The sequence below is a fragment of the Ranitomeya variabilis genome, chromosome 4, assembly GCF_051348905.1.
Source record: "Ranitomeya variabilis isolate aRanVar5 chromosome 4, aRanVar5.hap1, whole genome shotgun sequence".
Classification (NCBI taxonomy): domain Eukaryota; kingdom Metazoa; phylum Chordata; class Amphibia; order Anura; family Dendrobatidae; genus Ranitomeya; species Ranitomeya variabilis.
In genome coordinates, this window is record NC_135235.1 from 178,195,376 (window position 1) to 178,219,221 (window position 23,846).

Genomic DNA, 23,846 nt, shown 5'->3' on the forward strand with positions numbered 1-23,846 from the left:
TGGTGGTGGCAGGGATCAGAGGAGGCAGAGTCACTTCTTCAGGAGGCAGCAGGCGACAGACAAGAGATAGAAGCTGTCTTTGAAGTGAAGATAAAACACAATGGCTCTTCTGCTGCATGTGCAGCATGCGCAGCAGTACACTCACGTTTACCATCGGAGTTCCCTCAGCTTCTGTCACTCTGGCTCCGCGTTTATGAGCTCCACAAATCACTTGAGTGTCGAGGTCTATTTCCAGCAGTTTAACTTTACTGAACAGCAAGGCATCCATCACACAGGCAGCACAATTCACACAAAGCGACATTTCCTGCGCTTTCCCTGCCCTCTGGGCAGCCTCAGCTCTCTTCCTGCAGCCCCTGTCTCACTTCTGGACAATCTTTGTCCCGTCCGTGCTCCAGGCTCACCAGCTTCCTACTAGTACCAGGTCCGGCTTCGGTGGGAAAAGGAGCCAGGTTTGACATCTCAGATCCACCTGGCCTGGTCATAGACCCCGGATCCTCTTTGGCTTAGTCTCTGTTTCTGCTGGTGACCGCCTGCACAACTCCTAGCCTGGGGCCCCTTCCTGTCGTAGCAGCTCTACGGCTGTAGGACTGTCCGATCTCACTGCTGCATGCACCTTGCCCTGGGCAAGGCTGTCCGGGCTCTGCTCTTTAATCAGGAAGTGCCTGTCCTATAATCTCTGCTCTGCACTGCACTGCCCTATAGCTCATCACAACTGTTAAACCCCTATGCTAACTGTCTGTATATTTTGCAGAACACTAAATTAAACTGACTATCACTTTTAGAGGTAACATCATCCTGCTGTGAATGAAACAAGTGATGTGCCTAATATTCCATACCGACCTACACTTCCTTCCCACTAATATGCTTCTCAGAGGCAAAAGAGGCCAATTGTGCCTTACGTTTGGTAATATTCCTGGGCAGATGGCTGGTGCCTGTGGTGGTGGTTGCGCTGCTGCTGCTGCTAGTGGCTCCAACATTGTTTGCTGGGGTATGCAGGATTTGTTTGTTAAATTCCCTATCCATTGCCACTTTTACTTTTACCATACATTTTGTGCAATAATATAAATAAGTTTTGATAATCTTTTCAACCCCAATTATTGAAACCTTGCCAAAAAGTACATAACGAGAAATGCTAGGTAAGTAGATACACGTACAGAAAGAGAAACATTGTAGCAGGCCACAGTATGCAGTAGATGTGGCATAGACAGTTGTCAAATTGGGCTAGTAAAATAGGTGTCAAAAACAGACTTTTTTTTTTTTTTTTTTACAAAATTCAACTTTTGTTCTCAGAAAGGACATAGCAAGAAATGGTAGGTAGGTAAATGTAAATAAAGCAAAATGCTACAGTGTTGATGTAGTGTGTATGGTTGTTAAATTGGACTAATAAGTCAGGTGTGCAAAAACAGATAGTCCTTCTTGACTGGTGGCACTATACCATATGTGATGTGAAAGCGGCAAAGGATTGTGGGGAAGTTAGCCATGAGGTCATGTTAGCCTTCTGCGGCTGTGGGGATGTTTTTGTTGATTCTCACAAATCATATCTCAGATTGTTTGAATTTACCGGGACCTGCAAATTTAATAGAATATGACTTGAATTTGATTTGCATCTAATCGATTTGCTCATCTCTACAAACCAGTGTGAAATTTGCACCAGTGAAATGCCATGTATCATTTAATAAATGCTAATATTGCACTCAATATGTGTGACCCAAAATATTCTGTATCTCTTTTTTTGTAGGTACGTTATTACCAATCCTCCTTATGAATTCGAGATGGTGCCCACAGACCTCATCTTCTGCCTGATGCAATTCGACCACAACGCCAGCCAGTCTCGTGCCAGCCTCTCACACTCTTCACACTCTTCACACTCCTCTAGCAAAAAGAGCTCATCTGTTCACTCCATCCCAGCCTCAGCCAACCGCCAGAACCGTGTCAAGGCTCGCGACGCCCGAGACAAACAGAAGTACGTGATGGAAGACAGACTGTGAACAGGGCTACGATTTGGGAGGGGAAGACAGTGGGGTATTACTATAGAAATTAATCTTGGCATCCCCCTCTGTGCAGCAATTGCTTGCAGTCCTCAAAACCAGAAAAGGGCCTAGTAGAATAAAAATAAGGTTTGGGAAATATTGGTATATATCATTTGAAATTAGAACGTCTATTCTACACCTTCATGACAGAGTGTACATTTTATGGGGATGTTCTAAGTATACTAGATTAAAAAGAAAAGAGTTCAGCCGTGGGTTATTAATGGCTGAATAGCCGAGGCTAATAAAGGGTGTGAAATACATTAAACCCCCAAAACTCTTAAGTTTGTTGTTACACGTGTCAAACCCATAACAGCATCCCTGATGTTTGCCTATTTTTTCCATTTGTGCATCAATATCTGAAATGCCGCTCTCCTCCTCTACCTTTCATTGTTTTGGTGCATGGCGTTCTGTGTTCTCATAACTTCCCTACAGAAGTACCCACCCATTCTTCAAATTCAGAAGTCATTTGCTCTACTTGGTGTTCAGGATTCAGTGTATGTTTTGGTGTCAGCTTTGAAACCAATCCTGAGCATGACTAGACCAAACATTGCATAGGTAAACTATAGTAGAATCTGGTCCTTATATTCTAACAGCCTTAATAAGTACAAATGCTCATTGAGAACAAATATGTCAATGTGCCCCAGTAGAAAACCTAACTTAAAATGTGTTGCCAATTATTATAGCCATCAAATAGCTCAGATTTTATGAAATTTACAACACCTAGTTTTTTACTTTATCATGTATATAACTTTCCAACTGAGTAGTGATTGCATGGGTTAATATGGGTTAATGTAATACTTCTTAAGACAATGCAGCACCCTTCTGTTTCCAGGGACAATAATGCTAAATCTCCTACATTATGTTTACAACACATTTATTTTAGTAGGTGACGAATGTAATATTTACATACAGCTTGAAGGGGTTTTTAAAAGTTGTTTTTACTTTTTTTTGCTCACATGTATGATATTAACGTGAAGTGGTATGGACGGGAGGCAGAACAAGGGTTAACAGGTTTATTTATAGGAGAGATACTCCACGCAGGGAGGTAAATAGTTAACGGTATTAAAGGCATGGTAAAATGCAACAGTTCAAATACAACAATTAGGAAGCAAGAGTATATGGAAGTTCTCACACTGCAGCTCTTGCTGCGCACTAAATAGGGCCGGCAACGGTGGGCGAAGCGCCTCCTCCTGGAGGGTACTGTAGTCACTGCTTCTGTCTTCTGGCGGCAGTGGTCAGTCTCTTTGGCGCTGATGCTCCCGACCGGAGCACTCCTCTCTATATCTGCTGCGGCACCTGGCTCGGCTCCGCTCTGTGTGCACGGCTCTGCACACCTCTGTCCTGCACGGCTCTGCTCCACTCTGCACGGCTCTGCAGCAGTCCCTCACTCCGGAGTGCTGCTGGGCACACTCGGCTCTGCAGGTGACGGGGTCCTCTCTATGCCGCCTGCTACAGCACCAGTACTCTCTGAGGGCAAGGGAGTCCAAGCGCGTCACTCAGTGCTCTGCGCGCTCCTCTGCTCAGGCCTGCAACTCTCCTCTTGCGCGCCTTTTTTGGCTCTCCCCACCCCCTCCTCTCAGCAGGAAGCTCTGTCTCTCTCTAGCTTCCCTCATACAGCAGGGAAAGGTTCACCCCACTCAGGCTCCCCCCCGGGAACGGAGGATGCTGCCTCTCCAGTTCCGGACCCGGCATGCAGGTACCCGAGGTCCGGTCTATCTCCTTACACACACATTTTTTTCATGTGCTTTCTTTCTGTAGAGAAGTGAAAGTCTTTGAAAAAATGCATGACAAAAACAGCAGCATGTCACATTTGGTAGAAAAAACAAACAAAGACCTACAAAAATGTCCTAAAAGGGGAAAAATGTATTTTTTCCTTTTAACTTCAAGGGAGTCTGTCATTACCAAATTCTATCTAACCACTTATACAGGTATGTAGTGGACTTAGCTCCTATGTAAATCACATCGTGCGTGCAGATTTTAGTGGTTTGGTTGCCAGGAAAAATAATTATTTTGTATGCAAATGAGGGAGCTTCATTGATGTGGCCAAGGGCTAATTACGTCTCCTCAGGTTGCATACTGAGTACTTTGTCATATATTGATTGACGATGCCCAAGCAAGCACTGCCTGACCTCAACCAGCAACTCTGGTGCTCCTCAGTGGCGGCACTGCAGTACTCCAGCTGTTCTTAGTGTCAGTTTCCACTCTCATCGCTAGCTCCTGTCTGCAGTACAGAACCAAAAGGCCGAAGGCAGTAGCCAGTGATGAGAATGCAAAGCGACACTGCAGTAGCCCGGCCGTGCGTAACTCACACAGTGTCAGTTTGCACTCTTATTTTTAGCTCCTGTCTTCAGCTGCCGCCGCTCTGTACTGCAATGCAGACAGGAGCTAGTGATGAGAGCGCACACTGACACTGAGCAAGGCTGTGCTCCTGCAAAGTCCCTACATGGCGGCTAATTGAGTTCAGAGCCCTGTCAATCAAGATATGACAAGGAGCTAAGGATGCAAATGGCATAATATTGCACAAAGGTCCCCTCATTTTCAGAAGAATTTTTTTTTATTTAGGCAATTAAATCACTAAAATCTATACTACACATGTGATTTTAATAGGGGCTAAGTATATACCTGTATAAGTAGCTTGTTAGCATTTTGTGACTGACCGATTACCTGTTTGCAGCAGTTTGTGGCACAAGAATGGTGGCAAAAAAACAACAGAAAATATACCCCAAAATGCTGAATTTTTCCGAATGTGTGAGGCCACCCTGAGGCAGATTATTACTTATGGCTCAAATGGCATCTCTTTGCCTGCAATTTAAATAGGACCTGACAACAGGATGAAAGTGGCCAGGTTTACTTTTATTCTAGTACCACTGCTCCCTCTTTTTTAATCCACCATATGGTTCCAGAGACATGGAACTTTTTATTTAATAGTAGCTTTTGTGATCTTTTCCAAGGGAGTCTGGCTCACAGGATTCCCTGGGGGCATGTCTTTAGGCTGCTCCATGTCCTGTGATTCATGCCTCCTTGATAAAAACAATAAATAGTATCAGTAAGTACAAAAAGCCAATATCTCTGGAACCATATAGCAGATTTTAAAATGTCAATAACGGTAATAATCAGGGAAGCAGCAGGAATAAGATAAGAGCAAGTACTGGCCACTTTTAACTTTTCTGGTAGGTCCACTTTATGATAATTTTTTTTACTGTGCAGAGGAAATTAAGAGGGCATTTATACACAGTTGAAAAATGCTGAAAAGTAAGAATGCTTTCAAAAATAGAAGTGTTAATAGTTTATTTTTGTTGATTAACAAAATGAAAAATGAATGACCGAAAGAGAAATCTAAATCACATCAACATTTGGTGTGACCCCCCCTTTGCTCTCAAAACAGCATCAGTTCTTCTCGGTACACTTGTCTCTTGTACACAGTTTTTGAAGGAACTCGTCAGGGAGGTTGTTCCAAACATCTTGGAGAATTAACCACAGATCTTCTATGAATAGGACTTGTGTAAAACCTCCTGTCTCTTTATGTAATCCCAGACAAAATAGATGACGTTGAAATCAATCAGACGCCTCCCTGATGTAGTTCCTTGATGGTGGAGTATCTGCTTCTATTTCTATAATATAATTAATCTTGACCAAATTCATGACTATTTGCTGAAATGCAGCCCAAAACTGTCACGGACCTTCACTGTTTCTTGCAATAATTATTGTACCGCTCTACAGCCAACAAACTGCCATCTGTTATAGCCAAATACTTCCTTTCTTGACTCATCAGTCCAGAGCACCTGCTGCCATTTTTCTACACCCTATATTTTGTGCATAGATGAGTCAGTTGATCTTTGCAAGTTGAGCCGTATGATTTTTTTACTGCAATTCTTCCATGAAGATGATTTCTGGACAGACTTCTCCAAACAATAGATGGGTGTAGCTGGGTCTCACTGATTGCTGCCAGCTAGTGGCACTGCTGGACATCTTCCAATTTCACTGGAAAGCATGTTGTGATTTTCATCTGCTTCACTAAGTTTCCTTGACTGACCACTGTGTCTATGGTCCTCAACACTAGACATAAGCTAATATCGTCGGCTCCCGCCTTAATCGGCAAGCTACAGCGCTTACCAAATAAGCTGCAGAGGGAACCTGGATACCTGGAGCACTCCCGATAATCAGGTGTCCGGCGCCACAGCTGCAGGTGTTACGGCTGTGTGACAGTCACAACTAGTGTTGAGCATTCCGATGCTGCAAGTATCGGGTATCGGCCGATACTTGCTGTATCGGAATTCCGATACCGGGATTCCGATACTCTTGTGGTATCGGGTATCGGGTATCGGAACAACATTAATGTTAAAATGTGTAAAATAGAGAATTAAAATAAAAAATATCGCTATACTCACCTGTCCGACGCAGCCGGGACCTCAGCGCAGGAACCGGCAGCGTTGTTTGTTTAAAATTCCCGCTTTTACATGGTTACGCGAAGTCCCGGCTTGTGATTGGTCAGGGCGGCCATGTTGCCGGGCCGCGGACCAATCACAGCAAGCCGTGACGAAAATACGTCACGGCTTGCTGTGATTGGTCCGCGTCCCGGCAACATGGCCGCCATTAACCAATCACAAGCCGTGACGTCACGGGAGGCTGGAAACGCGCTCATTTTAAAAAGGGCGCGTGTCCAGCCTCCCGTGACGTCACGGCTTGTGATTGGTTGCGTCGCGGTCAACCAATCACAAGCCGGGAGGCTGGACACGCGCCCATTTCAAAATGAGCGCGTCCAGCCTCCCGGCTTGTGATTGGTTGATCGCGGCGCAACCAATCACAAGCCGTGACGTCACGGGAGGCTGGACACGCGCCCATTTCAAAATGAGCGCGTCCAGCCTCCCGGCTTGTGATTGGTTGATCGCGGCGCAACCAATCACAAGCCGTGACGTCACGGGAGGCTGGACACGCGCCCATTTCAAAATGAGCGCGTCCAGCCTCCCGGCTTGTGATTGGTTGATCGCGGCGCAACCAATCACAAGCCGTGACGTCACGGGAGGCTGGACACGCGCCCATTTCAAAATGAGCGCGTCCAGCCTCCCGGCTTGTGATTGGTTGATCGCGGCGCAACCAATCACAAGCCGTGACGTCACGGGAGGCTGGACACGCGCCCATTTCAAAATGAGCGCGTCCAGCCTCCCGGCTTGTGATTGGTTGATCGCGGCGCAACCAATCACAAGCCGTGACGTCACGGGAGGCTGGACACGCGCCCATTTTAAAATGAGCGCGTGTCCAGCCTCCCGTGACGTCCCGGCTTGTGATTGGTCAGGGCGGCCATATTGCCGGGACGCGGACCAATCACAGCAAGCCGTGACGTAATTTCGTCACGGCTTGCTGTGATTGGTCCGCGTCCCGGCAACATGGCCGACCTGACCAATCACAAGCCGGGAATTCACGTAACCAAGTAATAGCGCGATTTTTAAACAAACAACGCTGCCGGTTCCCTCGCTGAAGTCCCGGCTGCGTCGGACAGGTGAGTATAGCGATATTTTTTATTTTAATTCTTTCTTTTACACATTTATATGGTTCCCAGGGCCTGAAGGAGAGTTTCCTCTCCTTCAGACCCTGGGAACCATCAGGGATACCGTCCGATACATGAGTCCCATTGACTTGTATTGGTATCGGGTATCGGTATCGGATTGGATTCCGATACTGTGACGGTATCGGCCGATACTTTCCGATACCGATACTTTCAAGTATCGGACGGTATCGCTCAACACTAGTCACAACACATGCACGAAGAGCCTGTGTGTTGTGACTGTCACACAGCCATGACACATGCAGATGCGGTGCCAGACACCTGATTATCAGGAGTACTCCAGGTATCCGGGTTCCCGCTGCAGCTTCATTGGCAAGCGCTATAGCTTGCCGAATAAGGAGGGAACCGAGGATGTATGCTCATCCCTACTCAAAACTACCCAATACTTGGTGTCCTTAATGTTGAGAAATACAGGCAGATACTTAACTTTCATGCAGTACCATCAAAGAGGTGTCTGGCTCCCAATTTATTTTGCAACAGGACAATGCCCCTAAACATACAGCCAATGTCATTATATGGAACCTGACAGCTGGTGCATGCTGCCCAATCGACAGGCAACGTGTATCAGACACTGGTTACACTATTTCAGGCAGATTTGTTTAACAAATTATTGAGATGCTGTGCCTTTACATTGACTAGGTGGATATTGCATGTGCATGTATCTCTGACAAAGAAGAGCTAGTTTCTCCGAAACGCGTTGGATTTTTGGTGCATGCTATGTGCCATACTTGTTATGACGTCACACAGAAATCTACAGCTCCATTTTTGAAAGGACAGTATTTGTGGAAACTTCCACTAGCCAAGGCACCATCAACATACATTCTGTGGACTTTTAAGGCAGATTGCCAACCCTTCGTTACCATCACCGACCATAGTACATTTGGACACTAACTGGCTGTGAACAGGTTGGATAATCCTTGGTTTTGTGTGTTTCTCAACTTTAAATCCTCCAAGATGTTTGGAAAAACCTCCCTTATGAGTTCCTTGAAATATGTGAACGAATGTACTATGAAAAATTGATGCTTTGATGCTGTTTTGAGGTAAAGGATGGTCGCACAAAATATTGATGTTATTTAGATTTCCCTTTTATTCCTTCACTTTGCAATATGTTAATTGATAAAATAAATTATTAACACTTCTATTAAATCATTCTTACTTTGCAGCAATTTTTCCACACGTTTAAAAGTTTTACACAGTACTGTACATTGTATACTCAATTTCTAAGTCGAGTTTAGAGGTGGGTAGTCGGACTATAGCCATGTACATAGGCAACAAGATCTGTGAAAATACAATCTTCGCTGTTTTCCTTTTCTACGTTAGGGAAAATTCACTTGTAAATGATTCTGCATTCATTTTTTTATTTTTTCCCTAACAATCTGGATCCCCTTATTGGCTCTACAGTGATATACAAATCTACCTGTTTCGTGTGGCAATAATAGCTGCATAGTATTATTAATGTCTGCCTCACCTTTGTAAAATTTATATCTAAATGAATTTTGCAATTGGGTTTCATGAAAAATTTGGCACCATTTTGCTTTAACGGACTGTTCACCAGCACACTCAACTTTGATGTGGTCTCTAGTCATAAGTGAAAGTCATAAGTGAAGCAAGCTTAGAAAAAAATAGATAAGAGTTAAAACATCCTGTCAGTGGTCTGACTGAGAGATTCTACGGTAACTCATTCTGCAGGTCGCAATAGATGGTCCAACACAGAGGTTATGGAAGGCAAATTGTGCCAAATCTTTAATTAAAGCCAATTGCAAAAATTATTTTTTTTAAATGTATTACATAAATTTAGGTAAACAAAAGTGTCATCAAAGGTGGTCCCCATCTACAAATGTAATACATCTATGGTGGGGAAAAAAGTATTTAGTCAGCCACCAATTGTCCTAGTTTTCCCACTTACAAAGATGAGAGAGGCCTGTAAATGCCATCATAGGTAGACCACAACTATGAGAGTCAAAATGAGAAAATAAATCCAGAAAATCACCTTGTCTGATTTGGCAAGATTTATTTTTCAAATTATGGTGGAAAATGAATATTTGGTCATCTAAAAGCATGCATGGCTCTCACAGACCTGTAACGTCTTCTTTAAGAGGCTCCTCTGTCCTCCACTCATTACCTGTAGTAATGGCACCTGTTTGCACTTGTTATCAGTATAAAAGACACCTGTCCACAACCTCAAACAGCCACACTCCAAACTCCACTATGGGGAAGACCAAAGAGCTGTCGAACGACACCAGAAACAAAATTGTAGCCCTGCAGCAGGCTGGGAAGACTGAATCTGCAATAGGCAAGCAGCTTGGTGTGATAAAATCAACTGTGGGAGCAAATGGAAGACATACAAGACCACTGATAATCTCCCTCGATCTGGGGCTCCATGCAAGATCTCAGCTGGTGGGGTCAAAATGATCAAAAAATCCCAGAACCACACGGGGAAACCTAGTGAATGGCCTGCATAGAGCTGGGACCACCGTAACAAAGGCTACCATCGGTAACACACTATACCGCCAGTGACTCAGATCCTGCAGTGCCAGACGTGTCCCCCTGCTTAAGCCAGTACATGTCCGGGCCACTATGAAGTTTGCTAGAGAGCATTTGGATTATTCAAAAGAGTATTGGGAGAATGTCATATGGTCTGATGAAACCAAAGAAGAACTGTTTGGTGTAAACAAAACTCGTCATGTTTGGAGAAGAAAGAATGCTGAGTTGCATCCAACAAACACCATACCTACTGTGAAGCATGGGGGTGGCAACATCATGCTTTGGGGCTGATTCTATGCAAAGGGACCAGGACAACTGATTCGTGCACATGAAAGAATGAATGGGGCCATGTATCGTGTGCAAACTTCCTTCCATTAGCTAGGGCATTGAAGATGAAATGTGGATGGGTTTTTGAGCATGATAATGATCCCAAGCACACCACCTGGGCAACAAAGGAGTGGCTTTGTAAGAAGCAAATGAAGGTCCTGCAGTGACCTAGCCAGTCTCCAGATCTCAACCCCATAGAGAACCTTTGGAGGGAGTTGAAAGTCCGTGTTGCCTAGCGACAGGCCCAACACATCACTGCTCTAGAGGAGACCTGCATGGAGGAATGGGCCAACACATACCACCAACAGTGTGTGCCAACCTTGTGAAGACTTACAGAAAACGTTTGACCTCTGTCATTGCCAACAAAGGATATATAACAAAATATTGAGATCAACTTTTGTTAATGACCAAATACTTATTTTCCACCATAGTTTGCAAAATAAATCTTGCCAAATCAGACAAGGTGATTTTCTGGATTTGTTTTCTCATTTTGACTGTCATAGTTGTGATCTACCTGTGATGTCAATTACAGGCCTCTCATCTTTTTAAGTGGGAGAACTTGCACAATTGGTGGCTGACTAAATACTTTTTTTTCCCACTGTATATCCATATATGTGTGCAGACTGATTTATTATTATTTTATGGTGCTTAGGCGGGTGTCTGAAATCAGATGATTTTAGACAGAAATTATAAAGGACACCCTTAGGGTATGTGCACACGTCCGGATTTCTTGCAGAAATTTCCTGAAGAAAACCGGAAATTTTCTGCAAGAAATCCGCATTTTTTTTTTGCGTTTTTTTTCCGTTTTTTTCGCGTTTTTTTTAGCATTCTGCAAGCGTAATTAGCTTGCAGAATGCTAAACTTTTCCAAGCGATCTGTAGCATCGCTTGGAAAACTGACTGACAGGTTGGTCACACTTGTCAAACATACTGTTTGACAAGTGTGACCAACTTTTTACTATAGATGCTGCTTATGCAGCATCTATAGTAAAAGATAGAATGTTTAAAAATAATAAAAAAAATAAAAAAAATGCTTATACTCACCTGCAGACCTCAGCGGCGTCCGTTCCGTATAGATGGTGTGTGCGCGCAGGACCTTCCATGACGTCGCGGTCACGTGAGCGGTCACATGACCGGTCTCGACCAATCACAGGACCGTGACGTCATCGCAGGTCCTTCACCGCACACCAGCTACAGGAACCGAAGCGGCAGCATGCACCTGAGAGGCGGGAAGACATCGAAGGTGAGTATATCACTATTTTTTATTTTAATTCTTTTTTTTTTACCAATTATATGGTGCCCAGTCCGTGGAGGAGAGTCTCCTCCACCCTGGGTACCAACCGCACATAATCTGCTTACTTCCCGCATGGTGGGCACAGCCCCGTGCGGGAAGTAAGCAGATCAATGGACTCCTAGGTGTGCGGAATCCCCGCAATTCCGCATTTTTAATGAACATGTTGCTTTTTTTTCCGCGATGCGATTTTTTTCGCGGAAAAAATCGCAACATTTGCACAAAAAATGCGGAATACACTGTAAATAATAGGAGGCATAGGTTAGCGTTTTTTTCGCGTTTTTATCACGTTTTTATAGCGAAAAAACGCAAAAAAACACGAAAAATCCTGAACGTGTGCACATGGCCTTAGACTATTTTGTTATTTTTATTTCAAGATGTCACATTTGGCCCTGATGTTTAAAGGGAATCTGTCACCAGGTTTTTCCATCTATGGTAATCTAAGAGCAGTATGATATAGAGATAAGGACAGATTATCACTAGAAAACTAGTAAACCTGCTGTCATGTAGTCCTCCATATATATGCGCCTCACCCCCACCTCTGATTGGCAGCTTTCTGCCTATGCACAGTATGCACAGAAAGCAGTTTTTTTATCAAAACTGCAGGAAAAAGTCCAGTAAGTGATACATCACTGGAATCAGGGTCTCTGCCCTTTAATTATACTGCTCTCTGATGACGTAGCAGAAACCTGGTGACAGATTCCCTTTAATGGGTCATGCAGTTTTTAAGTATTGGTTAGCTGTAAGGATCATCTATATATAGATCAGGTTCTGTGCAATGCCTCATATAATCTACCATAGGCTCTGTAAATACCCAAATGATAGTAAGTGGAAAGGGACGGGCTAACTTGGGTGTAGAAACTCATAAAGTCATAGTTTAAACATTGCCAGGTATCTTTATAGTCTTCCGCATCCACAAATGTCGTGATGCTAAATCATCAGGCAATAAACAGCAATGTAGCTGTAGCTCATTTATTAGTCTTCCTTTGCTGACAGCTTTCATGCACCTTTTATTGGAGGTGCATTCCCAATATTTACTGCACTCAATTAGAAGTATATGATGGGGGAAAAAAAAATAGCCACCATGTGTGCGGCATGGTAGAGCAAAAGTAAGGGTCACATAGAGACCCATTATCATGTGATTCTATAGTTTGGTTTGGACATATTGCTTCTTCCTGGGCAAGCATCTTTTTGGAATTAAGCATTCCCATGCTGCATGTTTGCATCATAACCATGGCCGAGGCTCCCTGTATCTAGTAAAGCCATTTGGTGGAACATACTGTACATATATGTGCAATTCCAGACAGCAGCTGGATGTGCAGGAAAAATGAGCAGATTTATCAATGTGCATAAGTACATACACGATAAGATGGTGTTCATGAGGTTTTACGCTATTTTTTTATTACACAGTCTGGCCTCAAAGGTTTACTGAGCATTAAACAGCTAACATAGAAAAAACTCAGAAAAAATACATACAATGAGATACGGCCTTCCCAAAACCCTGTCTGATGACAAATGCACACTTAGCAGGATGCAGCAGGCCTCCACTGATAAAGGCTAGGAGCGGCACAGGTGCAGACTACTTGATAAAAACAACCAGCCCCACCCTCCACACTGAGCATTACTCATTTATCTGTAGCTTTCGCCAGATTCATTACCCAATATGCCCAAACTAATGTGCTCTTTCATGAGGACATAGAAGCAACCCTTCTTACATAGTGTTTTTCTAAAGAGTGAATACTTTCTGAAATATTTAGCTAAAATATTGCTGCCAGGCCCCTTGAACTGGCTGAAGATTTTTGTATGTACTACTAATGGCTAATAGTACGGCATAGAGTAATGTGCCTTCCCTGCAACAACGTTCATTAATAAATGTGAAGCTTCAGCTCTTGGTGGCACCCTAGAGATTTGACAATCCACAAAGAGAGCGCGGCTGCAGAGAATATCAGATCTGATGGAGCCATGACCGTGACATTCAGGTGCTTTTCCTTTGCAGAATTTGTAATTCACCATTGCCCTTCTTGTGAAGTGAGTGAATGCAAAAAGTTATACAAATTCTCTAGTATATTCCTCAAAGTGGCAGGGATTCAATACATTTTCATTAATAGGTGATTCTACAGGAACGGTTATCTCCAGATTCATTAAGGCATTGTATATTTTGTTGTGTCTTCTTACCATGGTGGTCTTCACAAGCATTAACTGACACCAAAGCACCTGCTATTTTTGATCATTTTTTGTTAATGTACCGTATGTTTTTTCAAAGTAGCAGGAACAACACTCGCGTACATATACATTCATACACAATGAGATAGTATCTATTTTTTCCAAAGCAGATATGTATATTAGTCCTTGAATTAATGAAGTATATACAATTTAGTATACTGAATGACCATTGTTGAGAATCCTGTACAATGGGCTTTCTCTATGTGCATATTTGTCGTTGTCTGTGTGAATGTTTAGATAGGTGACTGTAGATAAAATGTGTTCGATTTCGGTGCAGGCTCTAACTTTTGTACATTCCGAGTTGGATGCTCCCTCTTGTCCTGCTTGTCCCACACTGGATAATTTACACACATTTCCAAATGTTCATCAATATAATTTCAATGAGACTCATTTGCCTTGCTTCCAATCCAAGTGTCTGACCTGATAATGCATCTAAGCAAAGTAGCTAGGCCTTCCTCCACCAAGAACAAAGAATCAGTCCTAGTCTGGCAAAACTAGTATGGCATCTTGCACATATGCCCTGACAGCTACTAACCTCCAAATTCTGGCCCTATGAATAGTGACTTCATTCAGAAATTTTGTTGTGGAGACATCTTCCAATTGCTAAGGTCTACAGTCATTTCATAACCATGTGCCTAGCATTTTCTCTTATTTAGACTTTGCAGGTTATAATTAAAGAGTAACTTGTTTTATTTTTTCCCCCATAAATCAGTCGAAATTGGGAAAATAAGCAACTTTGTAATATATGTTTTCAGAGAAATCTGCTTCTTTATCCTTCTGGACTGATCTTTCACTCTCAATATTCTCAATATTCTCTGTTCACAAGTATAATCTATTTTCACTGAATACAGAGTTTCCGATTTCGTAGAACGGAGATGACAGTTGGTGCTCAGAATCTGCTATGCAGCGCTATAACTGTCACTTCAGGAGAACTTGCAGCAGAATGTCCGTGGCTGTTTCTAGCTTCTTCCTTCTCCACAGAATCTTATAAGCACCGACTTTCATTGCCTATCTCAGGTATCAACCATTGAGGACTCTCAATTCTAAATATTTTACCCAATGAATTGAACATGAAAGATCGTCCTGGAGTAGAAAGAAGCAGATTTCTACGATAAGATATATTAATTTACAACGCTTCTTATTTTCATGGGTTCTATTGATTTATAAAATAAAAATTAAAGTGACAGGTACATTTCAATAACATGATGCTGCCTCATTAGGAGAGTGTAACATATTACACACTCCATATCTGTTTAAAAGACTACTATAATATAGAGGGTAAACATTTAGTATCTATCAGAAATTTTAGGTCCAATATTTTGCATTGCAAGATTGACTCCCTTCATCCGATAAAGGGTATTAGACTGAGAATCAGGGATTATTGTTGTTTTCTTCTGTAAAGTGTCCACTCCAGTCCATGGGCAATATCTGGAACAGCAACTGAATACAATTCAGCCCATGATACAATTTATAGCAGGAAACAACCATGTTTTTCTAATTTTATACACCCTCTTTAATAGCAAGTTGCCAACCACTGTCTGTTTGAAGGAAACCGTGAGAAGGGAGATTAATAAAGAAGCTAGATAGGGATATTTGGGAAGAGTAAATGTTTTAAAGGAACATTTCAGAAATATTGGATGTATGTAGGGTGCACTCAGATGATTATGGCTATGTTTGCATTCACAAAAAAACAAATCTTTAAAAAAAAAAACAGATGGTTCCATGTATCCACATTTCATAAGAGAGTTTCTTACATTGAATAGCAGAGTCTAGACGGAAAAAATGTAAGAGAATAGGTTAAATTCTCAGTGTAGGTCAGATCATGGATATAAAATATACGCAGCCTTTTTGGCCAAGCGGAATATTATCTGTCACTAAATAACTAAGTAACAAAAGAAGGTTGTAGCTAAAGGAGTTTCCCAGATGTAAAAGAAAAAAGTCCGGAGTCCGGAAGTTGTAACCTTCATTTTTGCTTTTTGGCTCCCTCCAGCACCTGCAGCCATCCTTTTGGTCTGTCAATGTTTACATCCTGAACTTCCTTCCAGCCCACTCTGTCCCACTCTAGACTACATTTCCCAACCAGTTGTGCCATCTGACTTCTCTGGCGAGTATCTGTCACAGATCCCTCACTCCCGCCTTCAATGACCGTCCACTCTCCCAACAGACTCCTATGCCATGTAAAGATTTATAAATCTCTGCCCCCGCTGTTTCTCTTTAGTAATATTTCTAGTATACCTGTCCTTCAAAAAAATGACATGAAATTGCCTATATATCAAGAGGCCATTTTGAATTTAATGATTCACAATTATGGCAGTGCACAACTTAATGTGGACTACATTTTCCAACTTTTCCTGCTCACCATAGCTCTTATTCAGGACACAGATTTTATTACCTTGACCGTAATGTAAAACATATAGGAGGGTCTCATAACTTGTGTCCTTGTTTTGTCTCCATCGGGTACGAGTAATGTTTGTGACTGCCATTACTGTGTCTCCTAGAGGCAATTTTTTCTTTTTTTCTCTCTCTTTAAGGCCATGTTCACATGTTCAGTATTTGGTCAGTATTTTACCTCAGTATTTGTAAGCCAAATTAAGGAGAGAAACAATCAGAGGAGAAGTATAGTAGAAACACGTCACCACTTCTGAATTTATCACGCATTCCTGGTTTTATCTAAGGCCTCTTTCACACTTCTGTCATTTAGCTCCCGTCGAAATCCGTTGATTTTTGAAAAAAGTGGATCCTGAAAATTTTTGTGCAGGATCCTGTTTTTTCTCATAGACTTGTATTAGCGACAGATTGTGACGGATGGCCATCCTTTCATCAGTCGTGCACTGGATCCGTTGAAAAATTTCTGTCCGTCGGGTGGAGATAACGTTCAGAGGAACGTTTTTTCTACACGTTGGAAAATCGGTCAGCAATGGGTCCTGCGCTGTCAGTCGTTGGCTATAATAGAAGCCTATGGACGCAGAATCCGTCGCTGACCGTCAAAAACTGGAATCCAGCGACGTAACCCTTTTTTTATTCTGAGCATACCTGGAAGGATTTTCCACTCAGGGGAATCTCGCTCTCTCTCTCAGTTTAGACATTCAAATTCAGACAGCACCTAATTCGACGCATCCGTCAGAAAACTGGATGCGATGCATACGTTTTCCACTATTTTTAAGACATTCGTCAATACGTCGAATCGACACATTCTGACGGCCTCTTGCCAACGGAAGTGTGAAAGAAGCCTAACAAATGCTGAGATAAAAAACTGACCAAATACTGAATGCGTGAACGTGGCATCAGCAATAGTTTCTGTTTATATACACTATTAATTGGGAAGAGGTTGCCTAGCAGTGCATCTTGCAAGGCAAACAGTTTCTATTACAGTTGTTACACCTTTACTGTCTCCTTTGCTTAAGATAACTCCTACAAGCTATGTAGATAGTTACAAGGAATGATCGAAAGACTGCCGTTAACGCTTGCACATTATATGCCCCTCAACATGTGTAGAGGAATGACCAATACATAATATATGACAGCTGAGATTGCATTCTGCTTCTAATTGACAGCATTAATATTGTTACGTAAAAGCTTTTTTATTCTAAAAGATAAGCAATCAATATGCCATCTGGAAAAATGTATAGAATCCAATACTGTGCCAAAATCACATAAGCTCTCCAAATCCAAACCACAGTGCCTTATTGGACGTCACCTGATAGAACCATTTTTTGCTTCTCACACCGGAGACTGCTGCATGTTCTTTTTCCAAGTTCTTTACACTCATGTATTTTCTGCAAACCAATTCTGTAAAGTAAAAGAAAAATACATTTGAGAATAAAAAGAGAAAAAAAATATTTGTGCTGTTTTTTCCGAGGTCAGTGGGAGTAAACGCACCCTCCCAAAATTAACTGTATGGTGCTTTGACTCATTGACTAGTTTCTCTGCCACTGTAGTGCCATGTAGGCTCTACCTCTTCCAGTCCGTGCTCCTTGCTGTCTTTGTGGCTGAATATGGTGAATTTGGTTTAAGATGGACTATACACTATATTCTTCAGCAGTTCAGAAAACGTTTTAGTTGAAATAGAAAAATTATTGATTAGAAAAGTTTTTTATTTGTTTTTGTTTATTTGTTTAAGAAATGAGATGTGAGGTCATTAAGGAGCTTCTGTTTTATCTTTTTCAGTACTAAAATGATAGTGGGATGATTATTACAGTCATCTAGAACTGTGTACAAATATTTCTCACTCTGAAAACCCATTTACACTGAAGTATTATGCTGACCAAGAGTTAAGGCCCCGTCTCACATAGCGATTTACCAACGATCACGACCAGCGATACGACCTGGCCGTGATCGTTGGTAAGTCGCTGTGTGGTCGCTGGGGAGCTGTCACACAGACCGCTCTCTCCAGCGACCAACGATCAGGGGAACGACTTCGGCATCGTTGAAACTGTCTTCAACGATGCCGAAGTCCCCCTGCAGCATCCGGGTAACCAGGGTAAACATCGGGTTACTAAGCGCAGGGCCGCGCTTAGTAACCCGATGTTTACCCTGGTTACAAAAAAAAAAAAAACAGTACATACTCACCATCTGATGTCCGTCAGGTCCCTTGCCGTCTGCTTCCTGCTCTGACTGAGTGCCGCCGTACAGTGAGATCAGAGCGCAGCGGTGACGTCACCGCTGTGCTGTACTTTCACTTTCACTTTGCGGCGCTCAGTCAGTGTGGGAAGCAGACGGCAAGGGACCTGACGGACATCAGATGGTGAGTATGTACTGTTTTTTTTTTTTTACATTTACGCTGGTAACCAGGGTAAACATCGGGTTACTAAGCGCGGCCCTGCGCTTAGTAACCCGATGTTTACCCTGGTTACCATTGAAGACATCGCTGGATCGGTGTCACACACACCGATTCAGCGATGTCAGCGGGACCTCAACGACCAAAAAACGGCCCAGGCCATTCCGACACGACCAGCGATCTCACAGCAGGGGCCTGGTCGCTGGTACGTGTCACACATAGCGAGATCGCTACTGAGGTCGCTGTTGCGTCACAAAACTTGTGACTCAGCAGCGATCTCGCTAGCGATCTCGCTATGTGTGACGGGGCCTTTACTTGGAAACCTCATTTACCAATTGTAAACCTGCTGCTGATCACCTGATGAATGAGCATTCATCTTTTATGTTGATGAATGTTTGTTGGCAGCACATCATCCTGCTGTGTACAATGGCAGCCAATGCACTCTGCACAATCTATTGCAGATCATTCAGTGTGCATTGTTAAGCACGGTTTCCCTGTGTAGACAGGCTATTAATCAGCCGCCTATCAGTAAGTATTTACCAATCAGGAGTTGTTTAATGCCGCAAATTGGTTAATGTAAACCCACCTTTACCCATTATTAATGCCTCCTGATTGACCCCTTAAAAAATTGTTGCATCCTAATTGTCCACTTTGGAAAGTAATAATGTCACCTTTGTGCCAACCCCCACAAAAGAATACACTGTACACGTACCTATTCTGAGTAAACACATCCACTCATCCCCTCACACAGAGCAGGCTGACACAGGCAGTTTAATAAAGTGACATCATTCTGCTGCCAGCGCCAAGGTGCTGAAATCTTGTAGGCCATAGGCCTGCAGCAGCCTGAGACCTGTGGGGTGGAGATTGGTGGGAGCGGGAGCCTATGGATCCTGACTCTACTAATAGATCCATTTGTATCAGATTTATGGTGATGCCGATACAGTTCATAGTGGCACTCGCCTAGAGATATGGGACATTTTGCCACAAGTCTGGGGCATGTGCACTGCCCTAATCTTTGATGCTAGTAACATCATTGCTATGTTCTTTTTTTTTTTATTTTGCATGCTTGAGAATTTTGATCCCAGGGCAATCCCCTCTATGGCCTCTCCCAAATGATGCCACTGCCACCATAGTACTATACTGCACGAAACCTCACGCAAAGGGGTGACTGCTAATGAGAAACAGTTGGCAGGCCCTCATACCTATTAGCTCCGATCCTACTGAAATGGGCAAACTTGGTAAAGGTTTACCTGATATACATGGCCAGCCCTAGGCTCAGTTTTCACCTGTAACAGGCATATTTGACTTCCCTTCTGTTCTTAGGCTGAAGTACTGAAGCTATTGAAAGAATGTCTATAGAAGCACTATTGGCTCCCATGGAGATTATGTTTTCTTTTACTCATTTTAGGAATCAGGCAGGTTTTTTCACTCTACAGGTCCAGGGCTTGGTTTGACTCTTTTGCTAGACAGAACTTTTAGGCCAAGTGATATGTAAACAGTTCCAAGATTAATTTACTCATGAAATGGTAATGTTTAAAAAATGTTTGAAAAATCTCTGTATTTTAAATGCTATTGTACTTTTTATCAGTGCTTGATCTATACGATCTATGCACATCTTAGATCGTGCTCCTGTGCTATTCAGAATACACTCACTAAGAAGTCATTTCTAGTGAGCTCGAAATTGAGCCCCTGGTACGTGCTAATGATATTCACATTTCTATTAGTTAGTGTAAATTATGTTTGATGCAATATATGTTTTACTGCTATTTCTAAACAATTTCACCTACTGGAGCACTGAAAAGCACTTGGGATAAAGTGTTCATTACTCGTTCGTTGACAAAAGTAGTGTATTTTGTACTTTTAGACTATGAAATGTACAACATAGAAATTAAGGTAATGGCAGGACTATTGATCTACCTACCAAAGCAACTTAAATTCAGGGAATAATTTGTATAAAAGGTTTTGGAATGACTTACATAGATTACTTCTTTCTCTAAATTGCAACAAGGATGAATAGAATGGGCCAAGGTATGGATAATCCCAGTTCTGCATGCACTAGAGGCTTCTATGGGCTTCCCTCTCCTTCTATAATTCTGTCCTTGTGAAACCTTTTGTGGAACACTGAGTGACATCAAGATACAGGATACATTTCTATAACGACATAGGTTTCAACGATCCAATCCCCTTTACTGCTGGAATGCCACCACTATGCAATGTAGTACAGTAAATGTACCTCTATAGGACATTACAGGGTGTTCCAGCTGGCAAGGGGTTCCCATTGTTTGGTATTTTCCTGTTTCTTATTGTGTTTTGTGTAGTGTGATTTGACTTTGATTTTAGCTTTTTACTATGAACACTGATGTGAAATGGCTGTTATGTCGCTACAGTCTTAATGTGACTCCTAACATAGCTTGCTTGCCTTCTCGCATGTGCTCTTCTTGTGTATTTTAACTGTTGTCTCCATTTCAAATCTTCCCTTCTTCTTATCATTGCCATATTATGTTTGTTTTTTTGTGTTTGTTTGGTTTCACCATTAATACAGGGAAGGTCCGGGAAGGCAAATCGTTTTTTTATCAGCTAGTTTGTCTATGTTTAATTCAGTTCAATTTAGGAAGTTTGAGCAACTGGGGCCCAATGCAAAATCATTAGTAAAGACCCCAGAAAACATGTGTCTTCTTAGGTGGCGGAGGATCTGAGAGCAACTGCTCCCTCTGCACACCCTATACTTATACACATAGCTTTGTCTAAGTCTTTAGAGCAGATCTGAGACAATCCACTCTTTCCTAAAGCCACTTAATAGCCAATTTGCCCAATTATGCATTTCAATGAAACACCTTCAGAGATTCATCCTTACTATGATATCATGTAAAAACATTTCCAGCTAATTTGTCATTCCTACTAAAATCTTACATGGGGTTTATGCAACAAATCCTGGCTCTGAGAATAAGAATTAAAAAGAAATTGTCAATTCCGATTATAAGCTAGTAAAACTATGTGATTTCCAGGACTGTCCTAGACTTTTGCGTATAAGATAGCATTTGTTCAGCAGTAAAATGAGAATTGTTGCTTGTTACTTTCTTTTCACAACAGGTCACACAACAGCTATGTGATAGCTAGCGAGAATAATAATGCTGAATAATTCCTGAATTTACTGCAGTGTGGAACATTTCCCTTATTGATAGAATTTTCCTTCCAATTTGGAGTTGAATGTAAAGGCTTCTGTGCTTATCCAAATCTATTGGTTTCAGCATAGCCAGAGCACCTAGGTTGTGTGGGGGCCTTATGACTTATGCATGAAGTCAGGAAAAAAAAAAGACATTTGGGTGCTTTAAATTTCAGTGTCCAGTCCTTTCCTTCTTTCTAGCGGTTAGATGGCAAAAGAAATGTCTGGCAACTCTCTGCCCTCTGCTTACTAAACACTCATGTACGCTCTGATGAACCGAGCTTGCATGTGTTTGGAGGAGTTGACAGGGATATGTGTCTAAAGTAAAGTAATAAAATTACTGATGCAAATTGCCTCTTCAGAGAAAAAGAGGACTTGAACTCTATAGCGCCACCTATTGGAAGTAGCGATCCTACAAGTCACAATCAGGATCGCTACTTCCAGTGGGTGGCTCTATAGAGTTCAAGTCCTCTTTTTCTTTGAAGAGGCAATTTGCATATTAAATTTCCCAGAGGAGCATTGCATGGCGAATAAGCCTCCTTACCTTGACAAGCCATAGCTGGTATGTCACTCTCACAAGGAGAAACCTTACCCCTTAGACCTAAAATTACTGAGGCATTCAACGGATGCAGACTTAGAATACATAGGGAGCAGTTTTCTAGAGCAGCTGCATTTTATATAGAATAGCTTTCAGACTGAATTCCATATTACCTAGACAAACCCTATTTTTCAGACATTTGAAAATGGTTGGAAGGAAAATGTCATGGCTTCCAAGTCAAACTTTTCCCATGTTTAGTAGATGGATAAAAAAAGAGAAGGGGTAAAATAGTTTCAGTCAATAAAAGTTATCCACTGCATTATAAATTTCTCAATAATATTTTTTACTGTATACTCACATTTTTCAAAATGTATGTTTGCAGTCGTTGAATAGAGAACTTCATTGTCATGCCTCATGGGATGGTGTCTTATTACGAGAGAGTTCTGATATTATTCCACATTAGATACATGCACGATGCTTGGCAGATTTTGGAGAAATTATACTCAAGCCTCAAGTAAAATAAGCTGCCTCTCGGGGAAGCTGGGAACCTCCTCTGAGGTTCCATGTGGGCTCGGCTAACCTCAGCATGGACGTGCATTCTGTGGGGGAAAGGAATAGATGTTGACCGAATGAGAAGTGACCAACTACTATTGAAGGTGTATGGGCCAGGTGTCTAAGCCATGTCCCTCTGTAATGATCACAGGTTAATCCCTGATTGCAACCTAAGAAAATTGAAGAATTGTTCATTATTCAAAAATTAGCTTTACTTTACTGAAACTGGAATGGCTTTTCAAGTTATTTATATTGCTGAGGGGTTACGAGAGGGGTTATGATATATTGAGGACAATGTGAGAATAAAATGAACTACAACTGATTAGCTGGGGTTTTCCATAACAGTTTATTAGTGGTAAAAGGAACATTAGTTTAAAGACTTCGATGTTGCTGCAGAATACTGAATTTATTAGTGACACATTTTATGCCTTACCAACTTCATCGCATAAACACACACACAAAAAAAAGAAAAGCCAAAAATTCCACTAAACGGAAACAAAATCTTTGCTTATCTTGTCTCCAGTGAACATCAGTGAAGGTGCGGGTGGGGGAATGTGAGGGAAAGTAGATAAAAACTGTATTAAAATATAATAATCCTAAACATTATATATGAAATGTGTTCATCTGATCAGAGATAAGCTTTTAACATACTATCATTGAAAGGTTGCTTTGAGGCACAATTGGCTGTTCCAGAATGAAATATGTCCCACTATGTGTCACATACCGACTAAATGGCTTTTTAAATGGAGCTGAAATTATTTTGATGTGTACACATCTCAGGGTTTTAATACAACCCACTGTTAAAATGATGCATCCAGATCCGTCTCTTTAAAACCTCATTCATAATTCAGAGCCTGTGATGTGTTCTAAGAGATCTGGGAGCTTTAAAAGAACACGAA

General features: G+C 42.0%; 1 protein-coding gene across 26 annotated transcripts in view; it reads left to right on the forward strand.

Moving 5' to 3' along the window:
* KCNMA1 (potassium calcium-activated channel subfamily M alpha 1) overlaps nucleotides 1-23,846 on the forward strand; it is a 1,075,276-nt gene that overhangs the window by 1,049,867 nt on the left and 1,563 nt on the right. For 22 of the 26 annotated variants that reach the window (XM_077259420.1, XM_077259414.1, XM_077259417.1 and 19 more), the window contains 2 exons: nucleotides 1,739-1,963; nucleotides 20,703-20,722. In XM_077259420.1, the coding sequence (XP_077115535.1) occupies nucleotides 1,739-1,963; nucleotides 20,703-20,722 (245 nt within the window). Of the gene's footprint in view, nucleotides 1-1,738; nucleotides 2,448-20,702; nucleotides 20,723-23,846 lie in introns of those variants that run through there. The other 4 variants (XM_077259424.1, XM_077259425.1, XM_077259433.1 and 1 more) reach the window with 3 other exon arrangements.